At 35.5% G+C, this 23986-nt stretch overlaps 1 protein-coding gene across 25 annotated transcripts in view; it reads right to left on the bottom strand.

Moving 5' to 3' along the window:
- Positions 1 to 444: 444 nt before the first annotated feature.
- The window catches only part of LOC106880564 (latrophilin Cirl), a 445635-nt gene continuing 422093 nt past the window's right edge, over positions 445 to 23986 (bottom strand). For 13 of the 25 annotated variants that reach the window (XM_052970092.2, XM_052970094.2, XM_089356436.1 and 10 more), the window contains 6 exons: positions 23611 to 23705; positions 14309 to 14383; positions 3991 to 4159; positions 3073 to 3198; positions 1854 to 1923; positions 445 to 1431 (listed from right to left, as the gene is read on the bottom strand). In XM_052970092.2, coding sequence (XP_052826052.1) covers positions 566 to 1431; positions 1854 to 1923; positions 3073 to 3198; positions 3991 to 4159; positions 14309 to 14383; positions 23611 to 23705 — 1401 coding nt within the window. In that variant the 3' untranslated portion in view covers positions 445 to 565. The remainder of the gene's footprint in view (positions 1432 to 1853; positions 1924 to 3072; positions 3199 to 3990; positions 4160 to 14308; positions 14384 to 23610; positions 23706 to 23986) is intronic. The other 12 variants (XM_089356449.1, XM_089356448.1, XM_089356441.1 and 9 more) reach the window with 1 other exon arrangement.

Below are 23986 nucleotides of genomic sequence, written 5' to 3'. Positions count from 1 at the left end.
TTCTTATGAGCAATGCTCATTCTGTATATTTTGTTTTAAGTGAAGGGATCAATACCTGCCCCACCCGCCCACTCTGTTTTACATGAGTCATATGCTTTTGTCTTAGAACATTAATATATATAACACCTTCCCTGTAGCTGCACTTTACAAACTGTTGGAAACTCTGTACTGTTAGCATTAGTATGCATATATATATATATATATATATATATATATAGATGTATGTCTTCCTACAGAGACTGGTAGCATATATACTTCCTTCAAAGTATTTTAAAATGTCCTTTTCTCCAGCGTCACAAGGAAAAAAAAAATATTAAAAAAAATATGTGGGTTTGGGGTAAGGGACTAGCATGAGTTTTATTTGTTTGCAAGGGGAAGCATTATTGTTTGTGCTATTTTCTGTCTTGTAACACGAAAGTCCACAATTATAATACAGCAGCATGGTTTATTTTTTTTTTGTCTTTTTTTTTATAGAAGAGGAACATGGGCTCTGGGATTGTATAGGGTTAAAAGATATGAAAAGAAACAGGAGGGATTTGTTTAATTTTCAGTCAAACTTTCAAACTTAACATTCTGAAAAACTCGGAAGCTCTTCAGTCCTTCTTCCTTGTTTGACTATATTGGAATGCGGTTCTCCGAGTACTCTGTGCTTTGCTCTTTCTGATAAAGGTCTGTCACTATTAGTGCCATTGGGCATAGCAACATTAACAGAGCTATATGGATTGGAATGTGATGTGTCTCGGTATGCAGCGTTTTCAGTCATGCAAGAGGGGTTACCGATGATGTCGGTCTGCAATAAAGGCTGCTGGCTATTGTCGTCCACCAATTGCTTCTCTGGATGACACAGTGGTGTCACATGATAGTTATTCACAGATCTTAATGGGGGTTTTGCACCATTACTGATGCTATCAACATCGCCGGCACAGTTCATGTCAGCTTTGTTCAACATCTGGTTTATTCGGTTGCGATTTTCCAGTGTCGTAGAGTTGGGGTACATAAGAGGTTCGTATTCTTCATTAAGCTTCTCTTTTTCAGCTAGTTTCAGTAGATCGGCATCAAGTTCTAATATTTTGTCGTCTGATTCAAATGAATCTCTCTTTTGAATATTCGAGTCTCTTGAGAGAATGGAATCTCGTCTCTTCACTATGGAATCTGTGTCAGAATCAGCGCCAGAGTCTATAGATATCACTGGACTCAGTTGATTCTCATGGCTGACTTGGAGGTTAGTCTGACAATACTCACTTACATAGTCACTGTTGATCACTGAGCAGTCGGCTAACGACAGCTCATTAACATCATGGTACATATGTTGGTCATTGTAGGACTGCCTGTTTGGTAAATGGTGTGCTGGATAATCATATTCTGAAGAGCCTCGCTTGGATGTATGATAATCCGACTCCCCAGTTGTATCAGCACTCACAGGACTGCGAACTAGAGAGATGCAAAGTAAAAAGAAAAAAAAAATGTTAAAAAAAAGTAACTGCTACAAGAAAATGGCTGCAATTCTATAATCAATTTACAACTAAGTAAATTTTGTTTAAGTTGATAACTTGAATATAAAATGTAAATAAAATCTTATTCATATAAAAATGTTTGGTTTTTTTTTATCTCAATTTTTACATAATCATCTTCCTAAACAAAAGGTATATATATGAAGGGTGTAGGAAAAGTCTTGAGCCTCAAAAAAAAAAAAACATGGTACAAGACTTCAAGGCTCAAAACTTTTCATACACCCCTTGTATATGTGTGTGTGTGTATATATATATATATATATATATATATATACAAATATATATGTATAAATATGTATTAAGGAAGATCTTAATAAATGTCTTTCTGTGCCTACTACTTACTTCTAGCAGGTGTCTTGCTGATATTGCTAGTGGTAGAACTCTTCCTTTTCTTGAGGAGTCTGGAGAAATACTGCAATATAAAAAGAGAAGGATGTGAATCAGTCAGCTGTTTGAATGATACTAGGGAAAAAATAATTGAAATACAATGCAAGAAATGAGTGTCAATAAATGTGTAAGGAAAACAGGTGAGAGGTCAGAGAGGTAAATAGAACAAATTATTGAACAATCATTATTATAGTTGGGTGCTGCTATATACTAATCAAGGTAGCAATTCATAATAAAGAGCAAAAGAATTCAAACCAATGAAGCTTCTCAAGTGAGCAGGGACACAGCATATAACAATAATAATAATAATAATAATAATATTATTGTATTCAGTGCTCAGGTGCACTACAAATCATTAGAAAAAGTAATCAAAACTGTATGAACAGTAAACAGAATATGTACAGAAAGTGAACAGTGAATAAGCCTTAAAAAAAAAATGGGGTGGGGGTGGGGCATTAGGTGTACTGTTGGAGAATTTCAGGAAGCATGGAAGTTTTGAAGGATGTTGCATTCTGACAACTAACAACTCATGTGGGTAGTTTATTCCATGCTTCAGCAATCCAACTTTGAACACATACACATGACAATACACAAACATGTAGAAGAAAGAGTTGTAATGTAGAATAGTTTTATCTTGTGTAAATGTGTATTGGTGTGTGTATGTGTACGTGGTGGGGTGCAATACACTATGTAGAAGGGTTTGAATATAAAGACTTTGGTTTAGTACAACAAACGATTAGACTTTATAAAAAGACAAATGTTGAAGTTTGTCATGATTGAATAACTTTAATTGGAAATGTCTTTGAAAGACAAGTCTATATAAAGAGAAAAAATAATTCTGCTATTCTTTTACTTTGTGACTATAAACTGTGGAATGCAAATATCTTCTTAGTATCAAGGGTCTTTCAAAAGACTGCTCAACTTTGCTTTCATAAATTGCAGTGGATGAGAGATAAATCTCTCACCAGGTAGGAGACCTATTTTTGCAAGAAACATGCTCAGAGGATCTGTGGTCTATTATCAAGAGCTAGGGAAAGTAAACAATGTAAGGTAAAAGCTTTGCTCATAGACAGTGAAATGCCAACAGCAGATATGAGCTCGAGTACATTATGTATTCTGGTATTTCACATTTAAATACATAATTCAAAGGAAAAGAGAATACAGGTAAACCTACATTTCCTGAAGATGTTGAAGGATTTGGAGTTGAGGATCTTTCAGTAGAGGCTGCTCCACAACACGGTTTAATACATTCTGGAAGCCAAGTTGAGCTCTTGATAGCTTTTTTGTATTCTTTGCGAACCTGTTGGAAAAAATATAAGAATTTAATAATCATAAAATTAGGTCAAATATAAACAAAACATTCATCAATCTAGCTTCTTCACCCAATTATTCTACTGAGGGTTGTGAAGGCAGGGTTTGACAGGTATGCTTCACAAAGGATCCTAGCCAGAGGCCATCATCAACAAATTATCTGGTTGGATCCTCAAGCAGGTTGTTGTTGTTGGCACTCCGTCGCTTATGACGTCAAGGGTTCCAATTGATCCAATCAACGGAACAGCCTGCTCGTGAAATTAATGTGCAAGTGGCTGAGCACTCCACAGACACGTGTACCCTTAACGTAGTTCTCAGGGATATTCAGCATGACACAGTGTGACAAGGCTGACCCTTTGAATTACAGGCACAACAGAAGCAGGAAGTAAGAGTGAGAGAAAGTTGTGGTGGAAGAGTACAGCAGGGTTCGCCACCATCCCCTGCTGGAGCCTCGTGGAGCTTTAGGTGTTTTCACTCAATAAACACTCACAACACCCGGTCTGGGAATCGAAACCGCGATCCTGTGACTGCGAGTCCGCTGACCCAACCACAGGGCCATTGTGCCTCCACCCTCAAGCAGGACCAATGAAAGATAAGGATTATTACTCAACCATCTTGTTCATGCATACTAGACCCTGCTAAGAGTGCATATTATTATCTCTCCTTTCTAAGATTTTTAGGAAGTGGATTGATATGTCGAGTTGAAATGAAAGTTGTATCAAAATGGAACTAATATATTGAAAGATCAAAAAAGGAAGTATGAAAATTTGTATTCAATTACCTTGTCATTCAGAAGGCAGTGGAAAATAAAAATAAAAAATCCTTGTAGACTATTCAGAATGTTAAAAATGTATGCCATGAAGAGTGTTTCTTGGTTTACATAGAATAAACCAAAGATCCAAGTGAGACCAAGCAAAATGATCAGTATCCAAGCAGCTCTGATCCATCCTCTGAAATAGAGAAAACAATAGTGAGATATACAAAGAAAAAAATGTGACATCACAGTAAAGGAGAGTAGCAACTAGGGGAGATTCCTGTTTATCTCCCTACTTAAACTGACACAGCTAAAATAATAGTAATTATTTCTTATATATACAAAAAAAGATCATAACATTTGTATGTAATTAACTATCAATAATGCCTAGTACTAACTAACTTAATTAGCAATGTTTTGTTTTCAAGTATACTGACACACACAAAACAAGAAACATAATTAATAGCCTGAAAATTTATTAAAGAACTAGTATGGCATGAAAAACAACACACATTATCATAACACAGATATTATGATACTTTAATTTCAGAAAGATATTTCATCTATTAACAATAAATTTATAGAAAAATATTTAGATGTCTTGTTCAAAACCTAATATGCATGCCTTTAATTAACGTGTATAATGAAATGAATTAATAAAGAAATGTATTCAAGGAGCATCTGACACTAACACTTTCACATTCCATTGGTTAGCTATAGATGATCAATAGCAAAAGTATGTGTTCATAAAGATTACAATGACCATAGCAAACGAGAGCATTTGTATGGAATTTATGGTATGGACCTGAAACCAATATTTTAGTTTCCCATCTCATTCACACAACTATGACACAAAAGAAATAGAGAGATGTAAATTCAAAATGAAAATCTATCAGTTATTAATTAGCAAATGACTGAACATTATTTCTTCATGTCTTGTATTCTAAAATATAGATTTAACCTACGTTTGGAGATCTAAGGAGATCCTCAATTGAGCACAAGTAATATTCCAGATAATCTGGTTCCTCTAAGATAAGTGAGGTAATGTAGAACAAAGTGCTTTATTTGCAGTACAACAAAACCCTTGAAACTTACAGCTTGTAAATCGGTCCAACATTTTTTGCTCTTAGTTCTCATTGCTACTCCTTATTTGCTATGATACATTAAATGAAATACAAGTTTATAAGCTCTCACTTCTAATGTTCTCAGCATGATACTGTTCCACAAATAACTGAGAGTTATTTTCCAAAGAGGTGATTATAAAGATTTTCTTTTTTGGCTCCTTCACAACTGACTGGTCATTTTCACACATACACACACTACAATTTATAAATTATATATATACGAATGTGTGTGTGTAAAATTATGGACCAAGTTGAATAGAACATGTAAAATTTGCTTATGAAAATATATGGCTGAACAACCAAGTTCTTTTTGTTTTATTTTCTTCTTGCATTTAATATATTCAATTTGTTATGAAATTTGTATTAGAATACATGTATTAAAATAAATTTTAAAAGGAAATGATTATTACTAGTTTATTTCATTCTTCTATTCACATACTATTTTAACATTTCTTAAAAGTATAACGTATTTGGTACATTATATATATATATATATATATATATATATATATATAAACAATAAAGTTAAAAAAATAATACAAAACACCATTTCAAACATAGCAAAACGATTATTTTAAGCTTTATGCTACCACTTTATTAGTTTATTGGGGGATTACGAATATTTTATTGGGGGATTTTCGAACATACCCACACACGTACAGTATGTGTGAGAGAGTGAGAGAGAGAGAGAGAGAGAGAGAGAGAGAGAGAGAGAGAGAAAGAGAGAGAGAGTGCATGAATGCATGTGTGTGTACTTGATTCACAACTAATGTTTAATAGAGATTAATTCCAAAAGTTAATACAAGAATCGTCAAATGAAAAAATATTGCAGTATGGAAAAAAATGACAAAAAAAGGTCAAACAATTCATGGCGTTAAACAAATATTCTATTTAAGGAAAATCTAACGGTTCTCTCTAGCCTTCTCTTACACACCCACGCACAATATTACATTTCAGTTGCAATAATGCAATTTAAAATAGTCCGTGTACATTCTAATCTTTTTTATTTTATTAAAAAAAAAAAACTATTCTGAAGGGGATATAACTCTAAAAATACTTTCGACAAGGGAAATAACCTATCAAAAGCTGTAGCCAGCTACGTTTATTCCACAAATGTGCTATTTAATTTCAATTACAAAACAAGTGATTTCTAAATTTAACCCAAACTTTGATGGCATAATCGACTTTGCAAAGATGAAAGGTAAATTTGACTGCAAGATCTGATTCCAGAAAATGAAAGTGATGTAACTAAGCCGTTACTAAAAAGTTTTGCTTTCCACCAGCCTACCCATTTTCTGTGTATTTACTTAAAATTTATAGGGAATGAACTGATATTGTTCCAATTCAGAATCAACACCAGCTTGAACACCTCCGTTTACGTTCGTTCAACAAAATAGTTAACATTATATATATATTATTATGATTGACCGTTGACTGAACACTATTCAATTTTTTTTCTCCATGTTTTTCTCCTTGTCTCCGTATTCTTTCTGTTGAAGAGCGTAGCTCGAAACGTCAAAGACTTTCCGTATTCCCGAGCGTCATACTAATATATACTTTTGTTATTTACACCACCTGTCCTCGTCTGTTGCTATTATTTGTATATTCTCCCATATATATATATATATATGTGTGTGTGTGTGTGTGTGTATATGTATTATCATCATATAACGTCTGTTGTCCATGCTGGCATGGGGTGGACGGTTTGCCCAGAGCTGGTTCTTCCTGACGCCAACCATTTCACAGAGTGTGCTGAGTGCTTTTACGTGGCACCGTACGGGCGCTTTTATGTGACATTGCATGGGAGCTTTTACGTGGCGCTGGAAGGGCTCTTTTACGTGACACTGCATTGGCGCTTTCATGAAGCGCTGCACAGGTGCCCCACACAGGTGCTTTCATGTGGCACCATATAGGAGCTTTTACGTGGCACCACCAAACACTACTGTTGTGGAGTACAGGTCTTCTTGAGTATAGCAAAGTGCCAAACATCTTGGTCCTTTGTCAGCATCCTCAGGTCTTTTTTTTCGTACTTCAGTGTATATATATGTGTGTGAGAGATATAATAAAACACTGAATGAAATATAGTGTTATGGTCACCTCCATATGTTTAATCATTTAATAATTGTTATGAATATGCTGCTGGCATATAAAAAACACCTTTCAAGTGTTAGGCCTCACAGAGGCAATGACAAATGGCTGAGACCCTTGACATTAAGTCATGCTAGAGAACAAGACCCATGAAACCATGTGAAATCATAGTTGTGGCAGATACTGGTGTCATGCAAATGGTATTTATGCCGGTGGCATGTAAAAGTGCCCATTACATTCTTGGAGTGGTTGGCATTAAGAAGGGCATCCAATTGTAGAAACCATGCCAAATCAGACCAGAGTCTGGTACAGCCTTCCAGCTTGCCAGATCTGGTCAAACCATCCAATCCAGGTCAGCATGGACAATGGACATTAAATGATGATGATGCTAGTGATGAATAACAGTTAACACTAAAATAGACTTTGGAGTTTACTTTTAATTCCCGACAGGAAATTCTTTTCCTATGCAATACATGTAGAAAAAATGCAGGTGCATCACATCCACTACGTTTTCAATATCATATATTGTTTTTCTGTTATCCTGAACTACTAACTGTCAGTAGATATTTAGTTAAACAGATTGATTAGGGTAATATATTGTTTAATTTATGAAGTGTCCAGTATTTGCATATGAGATATATTGCGTTCTTGCTTCTTATACATTTTATCTAACTCTCTAAAACCAATCCAGTCTCTACTGAAATAATAATAGAAATAATCATGATATGGCTCAGTGGTTAGAGCACCAAGCTCACAATCATATGATAGTGAGCTCGATTCCCAGACACTTTATTTCACGTTGCTTCAGTTCATTCAGCTGTAGAAATGAGTTGCAATGTCACTGGTGCCAAGCTACATCAGCCTTTGCCTCTCCCTTGGTGGCATGGAGAGGGGAGGCTGGTATGTATGGTTGACTGCAGGATTTCCATAAACAACCTTGCCTGGAATCATGCCTGAAGGTAACTTGCTAGGTCAACCCCATGGTCATTCATAACTGAAAGGGGTCTTTACTTTTATGGCAGTCAAGTTATGAGGAGATTTAACCTGTCAATCAGTTAAGCTACTCTCCACAAAAAAATAAAATACTGATACATTTTTTTCACAAATTGAAAATAAAAGGAATTCTTGATGAAAAAAAAAAATACTAGTAAAAGGATGTTCAGCAGAAATGCATGGTTTACAACCATTTCATTTAATTTGGTTGAACTAATTCAAAGCTTACAACTACACATCAAGAGTCCAAGTTGAAAAGCATACAAAACTTACTTTGGGATCATGCAAATTTTAGACACACACACACACACACACATATCTGAATATTTTTCTTCTTTTAAAACATCTGAGTTGAAAGGCAGTTTTATTATCATACACATATATTTTTAAGAGCAAGAATTTTAAATTTCATAGTAGCAATACATGGTATTTGAATAAAGAGAAAGAAAAAGGGTTTAAGTCTAAAAATCTACAATTCTCCACACAGGAGTAAAAAAAGAAGAAAAGGAGAAAAGGAAAAAATAAAAACAATTATTCCATGCAAGTATTACAAATAATTTTTTTTTACATAAAAGAAAAAAATGTAGAATAAATAAATAAAGCAGTTACACAACAGAAATGGTAGAGTGCAGCATTAATCGTCTATCACTATTTAGAATTTAAATAAAATTCTGCTTCGATGGACTTAGTATTTTGTTATTTTACAATCAGTAATGTAGATAACAGAGTATATTGTCTTCAACTAAAGCTCCTTTTCTTAGAAACTATAACTTTATATGCTAAAAAAAAAAAAAAAAAAAAAAAAAAAAAAAAAAAAAATCAATAGTTTCTTTTCAATTCCTTTTGATACCAACTTGTCTGAGACTGCTCCTGGTTTTATGATACAAACTTGTTTAAAGTGATGAAATTAAAACCGTCCTTTAAAATGTTGACTTATGTTCTAATATACCGAATTAATAACGACAAAGTTATTTAAGTAAATCCTTCCTTATTTTCAAAATTAATTGAAACAGGCAGTGTATTTTCAGAGAAATATGCTAACAAAAGAGTCAATATTATTTTATGATTAATAAAAAAAAAAACCCATATATTGTCGGTGAGGAAAATAGAGAAATTAGATGGTAGCCTAGTCTTATTTCATTACTTATCTTTCGATGTTACCTTTCTTGCCACTAAAAAGATTTAAACATGCTTTCCATCTACTAATTTTCAACTGTTTGCAATGTTTTACTGGTATTAGAAATTACTAAAATATCTGACATTGTACCTTTAATACAGACCAAAACACAAAATATATTTACTATTACTGTTTATAACAGAAATAGTGATATTTCCTTAATTCTTAATGCACAAGCTAAAGTCTTTCTTGTGGGAAGAAGTATATATTAACTAGGCAATAATATACAACTAGATCTACTTTTACAGAGGTATTGAACCATGCTTGGAACTATCTTATCTTCTATTTCATTTTCTAACATCAACAGAAGCAGGAATCCTAGCTTTCACTTTAACTGTACTCATTCTATATCTGTCAATGAGATATATTGCCGTCTTACTTCTTAAACATTTTATCTAACTCTCTAAAACCAATCCAGTCTCTACTGAAATAATAATAGAAATAATCATATTTTGGGACATTGTAAATGTGTAGAACAACAAATACTTTACTCAATTCCAGTATGTTACTGCTATGAATTTAAATCAACCTTGTGGCTGCCAACAAGAAATCTGGAAACTAGAATTAGTTATACCAAATTCTAGAGAACATGGTATATCCAGTTTGGTTTCTGTAATATTGTATAAAAATCAATGATTTCTGACAATAATTCATACAAAGAGGGATACATTATATGATGTTCATGCCTTTTCAAGAGGAATCTATATGGGAGTCAGATAGCTATAAGTGCTCGCTTAAATATGTTCATCACATATTTATCTTTTCTTTAGCTGGCCTCTTAATGTGAAAACAGAGTTTGTCTTTAATGCCACAAAATGAAACAGATATTGTTAGGTGACATGTGTCAACTATCACAGCCACCAAAAGCGGATATAGTTATCAAACTTGTTAGTATTCTGTCATGTATTCTACTACCTTTGCAATTATTTCTCCTGATTTCTTTTCATTAGAAATAGAGTCCCCAGAGTCATAGAGATAAGAGATGTGAAGCTGCTACATTCATATCTTGCTCAAGGTTATTGTTTAGCTAACTTTTGGAAAGTAAAACAATTCCAATTGAATAGTGAAACCAATTGAGACTTAAGTTTTGTTAAAACATTCAACACTTCTCAATGGTACCCATAAATAACAATACTTTTTAACATAAGCATAAATCCCCACCAATAATAATTTCTAATGTTGTCACAGAGCCTATAATGATAATCCTTTATTTATTAGACACAAAGACCCATACATTCAATACAGAACTTGCTATACAAAAGAGGTTACTAAACATGTAGGGATGTGTGTGTGTGTGTGTGTGTAAGGCTGATTCAATATTTGGTATACAAAGTCTACACAGAAGAGCAACCCACTGACACAGGAACAAGAAGGCATCCCTTGGCTAAGATCTGGGCATCTCATGATTCTGAACCACTTTGACCTGGATTACTTTCTGGTAAGCGAGTCCTCAACATTTGCCCATGAACATCTTCAAGTTTTTCGTGAAGCATAAAACCTTCTACATCTTGTGGCTTGTTACCTATATATAAAACTATGATGTTGCTTTTTGTTTTGTTTTGTACTAAAAGCTACATCTTTTGTGCTTATAGCCTTTCTACATCTCAGTCAGCATAATATTCCTCTTGTAAATTTTTAAAAATTCATTCAGTATTTCCATCAGGTTACAAAGTTTAACAAACATTAGGATCCATTACAACAGTGAGATGAATGCTTCTTTATGATGAACATCAGCATCTTGCTTCTCTTCCTGTCTGAGCTAACATTTTCTTTTTCACCTTTTTATTCCTTTATTATCCCGATAGTTTCACTCCTTTCTCAAATCTGTCTCATTTACAAAAGATGATAGATAATATACATCTCATAAACTCTGGCTAGTCCTGTGCTGATTGGATGTGACCTGGTTTTTCAGTCATCACTGGGTCCTGGTGTTGATGGCAATGAGGATGATGTAATTTTGTTTGATTCCACTGTGGCTACTCTCAGAACTTTGATCAACGGTGCTCTGGAAACAGCAGTAACAAAAGCTGCCACCTCTGATGTTGTCTTCCCTTTATTTGAGATGTAGGCCCTCAAGTGGCATTTACTACACATGTAGCAACTGAGCCATTGCTTTGACGCATGCGTACGAACAACCATGCTACATGGCAGTGAAACATGGGCTTTAACTGCTGAGGACATACGTAAGCTCGCAAGGAATGAAGCCAGTATGCTCCGTTGGATGTGTAATGTCAATGTGAATACCCGTCAGAGTGTAAGTATCTTGAGAGAAAAGCTGAACATTAGAAGCATCAGTTGTGGCGTGCAAGAGAGACGATTGCGCTAGTATGGACATGTGGTGAGAATGGAGGAGGATAGCTGCGTGAAAAAGTGCCACACCCTAACAGTTGAGGGAACCCGTGGAAGAGGTAGGCCCAGGAAGACCTGGGCTGAGGTGGTGAGGCAAGACCTTCGTACATTGGGCCTCACCGAGGCGATGACTACGGACCGAGACCTTTGGAAATGTGCTGTGCGTGAGAAGACCCGGCAAGCCAAGTAAGATCGTTGCCAGTGCCCCTGGACTGGTTCTTGTGCAGGTGGCACATGAGATGCACCATTTTGAGCGTGGCCGTTGCCAGTACCGCCTGACTGGCTCCTGTAGAATTTTCGAGCGAGATCGTTGCCAGTGCCCCTGGACTGGCTTGTGCGGGTGGCACATAAAAGACACCATTTCGAGCGTGGCCGTTTTCGTGCGGGTGACACGTAAAAGCACCCACTACACTCTCTGAGTGGTTGGTGTTAGGAAGGGCATCCAGCTGTAGAAACTGCCAAATCAGACTGGAGCCTGGTGTTGCCATCCGGTTTCACCAGTCCTCAGTCAAATCGTCCAACCCATGTTAGCATGGAAAGCGGACGTTAAACGACGATGATGATGATGATGAATCTCATTGACCTCATCTTCACACTGTGTGAATAAAAGAAATATGAAGATCAAAGCAAAAAAAAAAATATTTATAGCAATATTGACCCTTAGTTTCTGATCTCTTTTGTGACACAGTATAATCTGTTTGTGCATACAGAGGTGATGTACATGTTTGGGTGAGGACTTCTAAGAATATCTTGAGTCTGATGACTCCTAAAGACACTTTATCCATATACAACAGCATCAGTCAGAGAGCAGAAGTGTGGTGCATCAGCTCCCTCTCCTTGCCTCATTTTCAGGCACACATTGCCAAACAGCTACTCTAGTTGATGGAGCACTCATCTTGTCGCATACCAGTCAGGACTTCCTCTAACTTCTCTTTGGAGGGCATATAGAGATTTCCTCCATACTTTGAAAAGCAAAATATTACTGTCTTCCTTATCCATTCTAGGATAAATTTGTTGGGCAAGGAGGTACTCTCTTTTGTAATGTAACCCTTGTTCAGTCTAGTGTTTCTTTGTGGTTGGCCACATTATCAAAGGGTAATTACTGTTGTTGTTGAAGGTATTGTTGTTAATGTTTCTGTGTTAAGTTTGTTCTTGTGCTTATCAGTATGTGTTTGTTTCATTATTTTGTTTTAGCTTTTCCAAAAATTTGAAGTGCATTCACAGCTATTTTTTTTTTTTTTTTGGCTAGTACTTGCTCTCACTACAAATAAACAAACTGACATGGATATTTGCTAAAAAAAAAAAATACAAATACAATAAAACAAAATATAGAAGGAAGAACCATTTTTCTACTCCAAAGTAATGGAGAAGACATTCAAATGTTCTGAATTTAGTAGCTAAAATGGATCAAAAAGAAAAAGAAAAAAAAAAGACCCCAAAAAACAAACAAAAAATGGAGATCTGAAGCAAACAGCAACAACAATAATTATTTCTTTCAGTTAGGATGATTAATAGTAGTTCTGTATTTGCTTATTAACCAAAAGGCATCCAGCATAAGAGGCTTCTAATCGTGTAAACTACTAGGGTGTGTATGATAATAAAAAAACAAACAACATATTTAAGTGTTGAACATAATTAGAGGTATATCTACATGCAAGCATGCTAACAGAATGTACCTTAGCAGTGTTCTGCACAATTTTGCATCATTCCTGCTAGGTACCAGTTATTTGGTTGAATTATATAATTATATGATTAAAGACACAGTTAACAGTATAGATGGGCAAAAATATTCCAAGTGCAATTAGTAAGTAATAAAAAATAGTCATGCATAGCTGAAAAACTAGAAGCTGCATGTATAAACTGAATGAAAATTGAATTGCTAGAAATATGTAGAAATAACACATATCAAAAGAATAATGAAAATAGTATAAAAACAACAAAACAATGACATACACATACATGAACAACATTAATTCTGGTGCAGATTACACACACACACACACACTATACAGACAGACATATACATAAACACACGTTTACTTAAATATCCATACATACACATATACTTGTATACCCATACATACACATATTTAGATATCCATACATACACATATACTTATATGTCCATACATACATACACACACACTTAATCATCATCTTATATATGTACACACACACACACACACACACACATCATCTTATATAAGCACACACACACGTACACACCCACACATAAATACACATACACATACATACATATATGTATATATATATACACACATACATACACACACACACATAAGCATACATATATATATGTATATATACACACACATACATACATATAAACAGCAGGCATACACACATTCAGACTACTTCAAATTACATACATATAATACACACACACACAAACATTAACACATACTACACCAAGATACATAAAATTGTGTGTGTATATAAACGCATACATATATTCAAGCATACATATATATATATACGTATTCACATTTGCACACATACTATTTTTCTTTTCTTTTTACTTTTTTTTTTTTTTTTTGATTTGATTTGCACAGGTAGACAGGTTACATTTAGAACATGCAACTGAATGTCTTACGGAATATCTGCCAGATAGGAGAGTTTGGATTGAGAACCGCACAGAGCAAGGTCACTGCTTGTGCTCAGGTGTCCACTGCAGCAGTACGGAGGGAAAGAAGGAAGTTGCCATTAGAATTTCACACAGGCCAAACAAGGGGAGACAATACACATCAACAATGAAACAAAAACATGATAATGTGTGAAAAAAGAAAATAACCCAAACAAAAATTGAAATAAAATAAAAGAAACCTAAAAGCTACATCATATCATCTAAAATGAAACTAAGGTACAAATGTTATATATGGGTGTATGCGTGTATGTGTCTATGTATATAAATATATGCACCACAAATACATGTTACTAAAACAGCTGTGTATTAGTCATATCTCTACACAAATGCATATTTGTATGTATGTATGTCTGTATGCATGTGTACGTATGTGTGAGTGTATGTATTATGAAACAAGAATAAAACATAAAAGTGGTCAATACAACTTTATCAGACACAACCACTTTCTCATTGCAGACATACTCGTCGCAACATGTTTGACAGTTTTTCTGCCATGCCTCTTCAAATGACTATGTGGTCTGGATTTTGTTGTAAACTATTATTATTTTCCTTTTTTTGTAAAAGAAATTTGTCAAGAAACACATCAAATAGCTAATCCATCCTTGTACCTTCACCCAAAATGGATTTCTAAACCAGAAATTGATGCGCACACCTTTGTACATAATGAACAAAAAGTTCTCAGCTGGGTGACATTTCATAGATGGCAAGACCAGCTTTTGAAAGTGTGATATGGTCAGTCCACAGACTAGGACCACCCTAAGGCACTGGCACACCAGGCAGTTGCCTGGAGGCCTTACCAGTCTAGGGACCCATTTCTATCTATGTATGCTGTGGCTTGCCATCAATAATACTATAGGAGCCAGTGCATTAATTTTTCCAGGGATCTAAAATGATGCTAAGACAGCCCTTCCACAAACTGTACAAGATCATATCTGGACCCTTTACCATAGAGAACTTCAACAGCCTGCATTTAATGAATACTGTTTCAGTGTTTGATAAGCTACTTGGTTTTTCCTCAAACCGCTGTTAATTATAGTCCATCTTTCAGTATGAGATGTTCTCCATTAACAGTGATTCTATCAAGAACATAATGCTGTCCTTTGCAACATCATAAAATCTCTTTCTTAGTTTGTAATGTAGATGCTTAGGTTAGTCCACATTACTCAGTGAAGAGTATAGGGCTAGTTTCCAAGTTGGTCTGGTATATATATATTCCTCCCTGGTTGAGATGCTGGTTTGTTGCAAGATTACTCATTTTGATCAGCTGAGTGAACTGGAGCAACATGAAGTGTTTTTTCCCAAGGGCACAACACATAACCCAGTTCAGGAATTAAAACTAGCATCTTACAATCATGAGTCCAGCATCCTAACCACCAAGCCAAGCACCTCCACATTGTAGATGCTTACTGAGAACTAATTCACCATGAAGTAATTTCTTTGGGAGTCAGAAATCATCAAGACAGATAACATGATCAACCTATCATACACGATACTTGATAGAGGCAAGCTTCCATACTGAAACACTGCACAGTGTGCAGCACTTCTGTGTCAAGTGTAACAGAGTGCCAGCTTATGTTTAATATGTCTTAGATATGAAGTCCATTTCTCAGATGAGTGCAGAAGGGATCTATCTGGTCAGACGGACTTGAAGTTTTCTACCAAGCTTTGCATCTAAGACTTATTTCTGCAGTGTCCCAATGCTCTTACTGATCTCAGAACCTAGGGATCCATCCATGGAAGCAGGACTGCCAAGGTACACACATCAAAAAATGCACAACATAAATCTAGTCCTTTGGACAAATATATTCAGTTTAACATATGGCTCTACTAGGACAAGTTTTCACATCTACTTCAGACTTATTGTAAGAATAAAAACCAAACAAGCATGAAAGGAGTGGTGCATTATTTCATGAATATCATTGTCTGAGTGAGCCACAAGGTTGCAATCATCAGCATACAAATTAAGAACTAAATTTACAAAATTATCTCTAGCACGCATGTACACACATACAAATACATATATAATCATCATCATTTAATGTCTGGCTTCCATGCTAGAATGGGTTGAACAATTCAACAGGGTCTAATGAGTTAGGACTGTATTCTGTCCCTATGGTTACTTTAGGATGGTTTCTATGGCTCGAGGTCCTTCCTAACATCAACCATTTTACAGCATGCATTGGGTGCTTTTTTTTCCATGGCACTGACCCTAGTGAGGTCATCATGCAGCCTGCAAGACTAAGATCCCCTTTAACTAAAGGATGCTACAGTAGAGGAGGTGGCTTCATACTATGAGATGAGGGACAAGAGAGAGAGAGAGAGAGAGAGAGAAAGAGAGAGAGAGAAAGAGAGAGAGAAAAAGAGAGAGAGAGAGAGAGAGAGAGAGAGAGAGAGAGAAAAGGCACAAGACATAACAGGTTTCTTGCTGCAGGGGAGCTACACAGCTACTCATTAAAGAAGAGAGTATATGTGTGGTCAGCTCGGAACTGGAAAAAGATAAAAATAGAAGTGATGAGGTGTCAGAGTGGATTTACAAGATACCAGATGAGCAGAAGTGGGGATAGGAGAACAGGAAGTGTGGGTGGGTATAGGTTGCATGAGTATATGGGAGAGTGAGAGATGATTAGAGATAGGGAATGGGTGAGAGGGTGAATATTACAGATGTTAATAAATGATAAGCAGGAGAGGTAGGGAAGAGTAGGTGAGAACTGAAGGACTGAGGGGCAAACAATGATAGACAAGCTGGTGGGCAGTAGGGGAGAGGAGATGAATGACAGTGCAAAAAAAAAAAGCAGGTAGGATGAAGAGCAGCAGAATATGCAGTAGACAGGGGAAGAAAGAGAGAGGATGGATGAAAAGGAGAGAAGGAAATGATGTGATGGGGTAGATTGTATAAGTGTGGAGAAGACATAGTGAATGGGAGAGGATAGATGGTGGTGGAGAATAGAAAAGTTGGTGGTTTGTGAAGTTGGTCAATGTAAAACTTGGGGTGGGAGGAGAGGACAGTATTATGAAATGGTTCTGGGTACAAAGACAGTGGTGGGTGAGGGCAAATGATATCAGAAAAAAATCTGAAGTAAGCAGTTCTCTTCACATTTCATTACAGCAGCAGAATAGTGTAAATGATGAATATTGGGGAATGTCTTGAAGAGGAAATTAGGTGAGAAGGGGATACAACTGTTCCCCGACTAGAGAAACACTGCCAACTTTGAAAGTTGTAGATACAGCGGAAACCGATGTAAGGGAGATAACTCCACATCGTCCAAGACTATCAATAAAGTTTCATTCCAGGAATTTTTTGTTTACAAAATTAACTGACTATGACGTTTCCTCCCTCCAATTGTGGAGAGGTTATGTGCCTCTGGCACATTTGAATCTGATGAGCCACTTATATAGCTAAGCCCTTTGTAGGTGCAAAACCAATGGTCACTCGCTAAGCCACAACAAGCAACCTTATAAATATATTCACACATTGTGCTTCAAGAATCTCAGTTTCTCTGAAGTGAGTGTGTCTAGAGAACCACCTATTGCCTGTTGTTCCAGTCCATGAGGTTCAAGATTCTGAGGTCGCCACCCTGTCCTATGTTTTCCCAGGTTTTCTTTTTTTCACACGGTCCATCTACATTAAATGAGAAGCACTTCTTCACACAGCTTGTCCTCATCCATATGCATCACATGTCCACACAAGTTCAGTCTTCTTTCTTGCACACTACATCTGATCTATCTTTTCGTGTGTGCGTGTGTGTGTGTGTGCATGTGTGAGGTGAAAACAAGGCTTGCCAAAGGGCAGGTAAGAGACAATGGCCAACCAAGAACATGATTCTTTTTAAACGAGTGAGAGGACATATAAGTTTCTGGTTTAGTACCCAGGGTCAAATTTAACCTACCAGGGTGGGTCGGATTCTAAGCTGTGGTAGAGGCAACTAAGCCAGAAGATGGAGAACTCTAACAGAAAAGCCTGAGGTACGTTGTTCAAACATTTACACTAACTTTCTGTGGTCAGCATTTCCAGAAAATGTGGTTGTTCCTCCACAAGCCTTCACCACTGAAAACAAATTGTCTGTGTATGTCATGTCCGGTAAGTTCACCATCAATTCACCACAGGGAAAGTTTAGCATCATCCATTCACTGTCTTTTTTCAACAAAATAGTTTTTAACTATTAATGGTGAGATACTATGGATACATTTTCTCGGTAAACTTACCTCACAGTCAACTTTCTTTATGGTGAACGTTCTTCACAGTGAACTTATCCGTAACCATGAAGATAGACTAACAGCTAGGCTATTGGACCTTCATACATTGAGGCCAATGAGAGAACCCACTACATGTGTGTGCATTACCATAATCAGCATCATCGTTATTTTAACATCTACTTTTCCCCATACATATTGAAGGACTTGTTTAAGTCTTCTCCATGGCAGTGAATTTCTGGTTATCTCTGTCTTCTTGATCTTACTCTTCTGCACCTTCCTTCTATTTGGGTCTTCTGGCACTTCCTTACCCAATTGCTATCATCTATGTCCATCTCAGATCTATACCTACGTGTCATCTCTATTGTGTACTATGTCTGTACTGTGTCACCCATGCATATGGGCACCACACACTTAGTGGAACATGCTTGCCTTGTTTCTTTTCAGTCTTTACAAAACCTTTACATTCAATGCTCATATTTCACTAACATTCAGCATTTATACTCTGTGCCCAAACATCATAAAATTCATCCTTTTGCTTAAAGAAAAAAAAAAATTTCTTTTAAATCCCTTGTTATAAGCAGGGATATTTTTACTATGCAGTTCATTTCTGATTAACAGCCAATTAGGCCACAAAGGGCAGACGATCAACTACTCCTAAGGAGCTTGAAAAGTATAGAGAAAATAAAATTATTTTACTAGCGCTCTTAACTACTAACTACTTCTGAACATCAGCTGGTTCTCTTCCTAATCAATTGTGTTAACACACTGTAAATTTTATAACTTGGTTCATCAGTTTAATTCCTCTAATAAAGTATTTCCTTTATTCTTGTAGCAGTTGATGGTAATACTTTTTCACAAGTCACTGCTTGTGACACCTCCCTGTATTACTTAGTTTATTATATGAATGATTAGCCTGAGCTGTTTTTCACCAGATCTCAGCAACTGTGCCTGATAGACCTGCTGCTTTCTTCATCTTATCATTAATGCCATTCTGAACATATATCTACTTCAATAGCTGATCTCTCTTTTGGGTATGCTTAGGTTAGTTCCTCTTCCTCATATACCCTTTTTCCATAATAAGCAACCTCTTGAATAACATTTCCAAGCCTTTTCCTTCTCTGTCAATAAAGTTAAGTGTACTGATGTCATTTTTAACACAGCTTTCCTTACAAGTGTGTTGATTTACTCTGAAATACAGCTTCATAATCTTGAATACTTCACATCTCTGATAATATCATCACAACTTTGGCAAAGCTTCTACTTTCTGCTTCTCTTCATGCTGTGTAAGCTTGTCTGACCAATTTTTCTTTGCTGCTTCCTTTATTCCTGTCTTTTATGTCTCTATCTATTCCACAACTATATTTCCTGACATCAGAACAACACATTGTTCAAGCCACAGACCTGGAATGTAGTTTCTAGCAAGTCATTTCACAGAAACCCATATTTGTCCTCTATTTTATAGGTTTCTATCTCCTTCTCTGTTTTGTTATCTAGAATTGCTCTGAACATGTATTTAGCAGAGAGATGCCTCAGTCTCCACACCTTCCTTGTCCATAATGTGTTTTTGTCTCACAGTCTGTCTCTCATTTTGAAGATGCTAATCAATAAACTATGTTGGCTGGTACATCATTCACTGGAGGAAAACTTAAGTACTTATGATGATCAACCTATCCCACATCCTTGTCAGAATGAACACTAACTGGTTTACAAGTTTGCTTGACTGGAAGATGAAGCTTCAATGGCAGATGATTACACGTGAAAAGACATTCGAGTGAGATCGTTGTCAGTGCCGATGGACTGGCCCTTGTGCAGGTGGCACGTAAAATACACCATTTCGAGCATGGCCGTTGCCAGTACCTGCCTGACTGGCCCTTGTGCTGGTGGCACGTAAAAGCACTCACTACACTCTTGGAGTGATTGGCGTTAGGAAGGGCATCCAGCTGTAGAAACTCTGCCAAATCAGATTGGAGCCTGGTGTCGCCTCCTGGTCCACCAGTCCTCAGTCAAATCGTCCAACCCATGCTAGCGTGGAAAGCGGATGTTAAACGACGATGATGATGATGTCACAAACTTCCAGAAGCCTTGACTCCTCATTACTAGAAACATAAAAATAGCTACTATGTCCTCCAGAGAAACTATCATGGTGCTGCAGCAATGTCACAACAGTCTTCTCTCTTGCAAATTACATCCGATTCCTATCATACGCTACAGTTTTTATTTCAGTTCATTAGAAGTGTGTCATCCATGCACTAACATTACACATCCAGTGAAGCATGCTCACCTCATTTCTTTCTCACCTTCACAAACTCTGCAGTCAAGGTCCATATATGCTATATAACGTGTTTTTATATGTATGTCCAACCTACTCCATCATGAAAAGCAGATGATAATGTTGTGTACAGGTATGTTAATATAAATCTATCAAACTATGGAGTGGGGGGAGGCAAATATATATATATTCGTGTGTATGTGTGTGTGTGTGTGTGTGAGAGTGAGCATGTGTCTGTTTTCCTACATATATAAGTGCATATATTTATAAATGTGCTTATATAAGCATTTATGTTTTGTACATATGAACTTATACTTGTAATGCACACTTGTAAAAGTTATACAGATTTTATATTCACGAGCATGATGCAATGAATAAGATAATCTTATCCTTTTTGTAATTCTAAATATAAACTTAAAATAAAGCAGCAAAGAGAACAATAAAATTAATATACATAAATAAAATAAAAACCTTATGTATTGAATTGCTTCTATTTAAAACATTGACATCTTTATTAAATACACGCACATCTATATCTCTCGCTCTCTCTCTTTATATATATATATATATATATGAATGATTCTCCAAGAGTTTCAATGATGTGGATTCAGTTGTTCAATTAGTCAACTGAAATGCTTGCTCATTGAATTCACGTGTAAATGACTTGCAGCATTTCATAAACAAGTGAATCCTTATTGCAATTCTAAAGCAGAACCAGCATGACACAGTGACAAAGCTGTATTTCTGAATTACAGAAATGATCCAGATGATATGCATCTACTCACTCAGGCTGAGTGAGGCAATAAAAAAAGTGACATTTTCTCAACTGCCACATGATGGATTCGAACTTATGACCTTGTGGTTGCAAAGCACATTTCGCAACCATTTGGCCACACTGTGCCCACATGCACACATGCACACACATATTTAATTATCTTTTAAGCAAGTAGTTAAGTGTGGGTGATTCATGCCCAAACTTCTAGTTTCCTTCATATTTTTAATGTAGAGACACAGAATCTCTCTAATACATTCACACTTTCAGTTATCCTACTTTGTAGCCAATGTACCAGTGAGTTTTTTTTTTTTTTATCTAAGTTTTTATAACAAAATTATTTAATAATTTGTAAGATATTGAAGAACTCAACTTTTACTAAACAAAATAAAGATGAATGAAAAGAAATTTTTCCTTTCTTCAAGAAAGGAAAACAAAAACAAATAAAAACAAAAGACATACTCTACCACCATCACTAATCAAGTAACAAATGCAAAACATTTACTCAGCGTTATACAAGAATAAGGAATTTTTATAATATTTTTAAGCAACAAGTGAATTAAAATGTTTAATCCTTTCCAAGTATACACTGCTATATATTGTTATTGATTTTCAAAATTAACATCAGAGTGATTTAGTAAAATAGCAGTATTGTTTTTTCATTGAATATATTAAACTGTTATTGGTAGTACAACTTGATAAAAGGTTCCTACATAAAAACATTATTGGAACTTTTCCTACAAACTCTTCATTCAGTTATTAATGAGATTTTAGTGGAAATTTAATTTAGAAATGAAAGCTTTCAATATTCAGGCATGTCAGTAACAAAGGAGCCAGGGGCAGTCTCAGTGTTTTGTATGGAGCAAGTTAAATAATATACAGTAAGTAATTGCAAATGATTTAGTAAATTAAGTTCTTCAAATAGATATATGAAATATTCAGTTTTTCTCTTGATTATACTTTTCTAATATTGTACTACTGTATGTTTTGATCTAGAAACATTGGTCTTTCACACTTCAATTTTTCCTTAGTGTAATATGGTTAGAAAAGAGACTAGAGCCTAAACAATTTCATCAGGTTAAGGAGAGAGTGAGAAGAACAATGAATGTAAAAATTATAGTGCTATGCTATTGATGATATGGGCAGATGTTTATTACATCTATTATACTAGAGATTCTGTGTTGCAGTCTCTGAGCAAGGCTCATAATTATGCTTCTTCAAGCCTGCCTGTCTCAACAAAAACATGTTTGACTCCCTACTTAGCGGTAGAAAGGGCATCCTAATGAACATTTGTGCCAGCACAAATAGAATAGCTTGCCCTTGATAGCACCAAAAATATATGGACAACAGTAAATGTGTATGTATACATATATACATTATATATATATTATACACACATATTATTATTATTTTTAATAATAATTATTATTCTACCCTGCTTTGTAAGGAGCAAAACCATAGCAATCAAATACTATAGAATGAAAAGGAAGGATGAGAAGCAGCTATTCACTTACATGAATAATTATTATTATTATTAATATTGATGATTGCATTTGGGTTTTCTTGTGTCACAACCCTGGCTACAACATTTTTTCATCCCAAATCTCCAAGCTTCTCTTTGTATTTAAGCTTCATAGGATAAAATTAAGTATTTTTTTCAGCTTGAATTTGAAGAATGCATGGAAGAGTTGTTGACTTTCTCAGCCTATCATACATTACAAATACACTTGGGAAAGGCATGAATATCACAATGTTTATTTTCCCCTTCCTCAAATATTGCCCATTTAAGAAATCAGTATTATTATATTATCATCATCACTGAATAATGATATTAATAATAACAGCCAATATTATTATTTTTAGATATATCGCTTCACAAAATAAAAGTAAAATAAAAGAACAACAAAACTATAAAAGTCACACACAATAAACATATCAATAAGTAATATTAATTAACCACCCAACAAATCAATCAAAATTAAATAAAGTATGACATTATTGAAGAGTTGAACTTACTTTATCTTTTCTTTAGTTGACCGTTCTTTAGAATTAGCAGTGTTGGCGTGAGTGTGCATCATGTATATTGCTAAGAGCAACATGAACATGTTAATCTGGAAGACAATAAAGAATGTGATTAACAGCTGGGATTAAAGCAAGAGCAAGGGAAACCGTTTCACAATAGCTCCTGTATTAAAACAAAATGAAATTTGGAGAGAGTATAGATCATAAATTATAATATTTGTTTTTCTTTACTGTCCTACTGATTCCAGAAAGCAGGCTTTGGCTATGCTGGAGCATCCCCAACTAGATAATTTGTAGTTATCATAAAAACTATCATGACCATTCCATAAAGCCAGTGCATGCATATAGATTGTGCAAACCTCTAAAGAGT

Source organism: Octopus bimaculoides, chromosome 8 (assembly GCF_046866305.1).
Source record: "Octopus bimaculoides isolate indiv1 chromosome 8, ASM4686630v1, whole genome shotgun sequence".
Lineage (NCBI taxonomy): Eukaryota > Metazoa > Mollusca > Cephalopoda > Octopoda > Octopodidae > Octopus > Octopus bimaculoides.
This window is presented reverse-complemented; position numbering and strand designations above follow the sequence as displayed.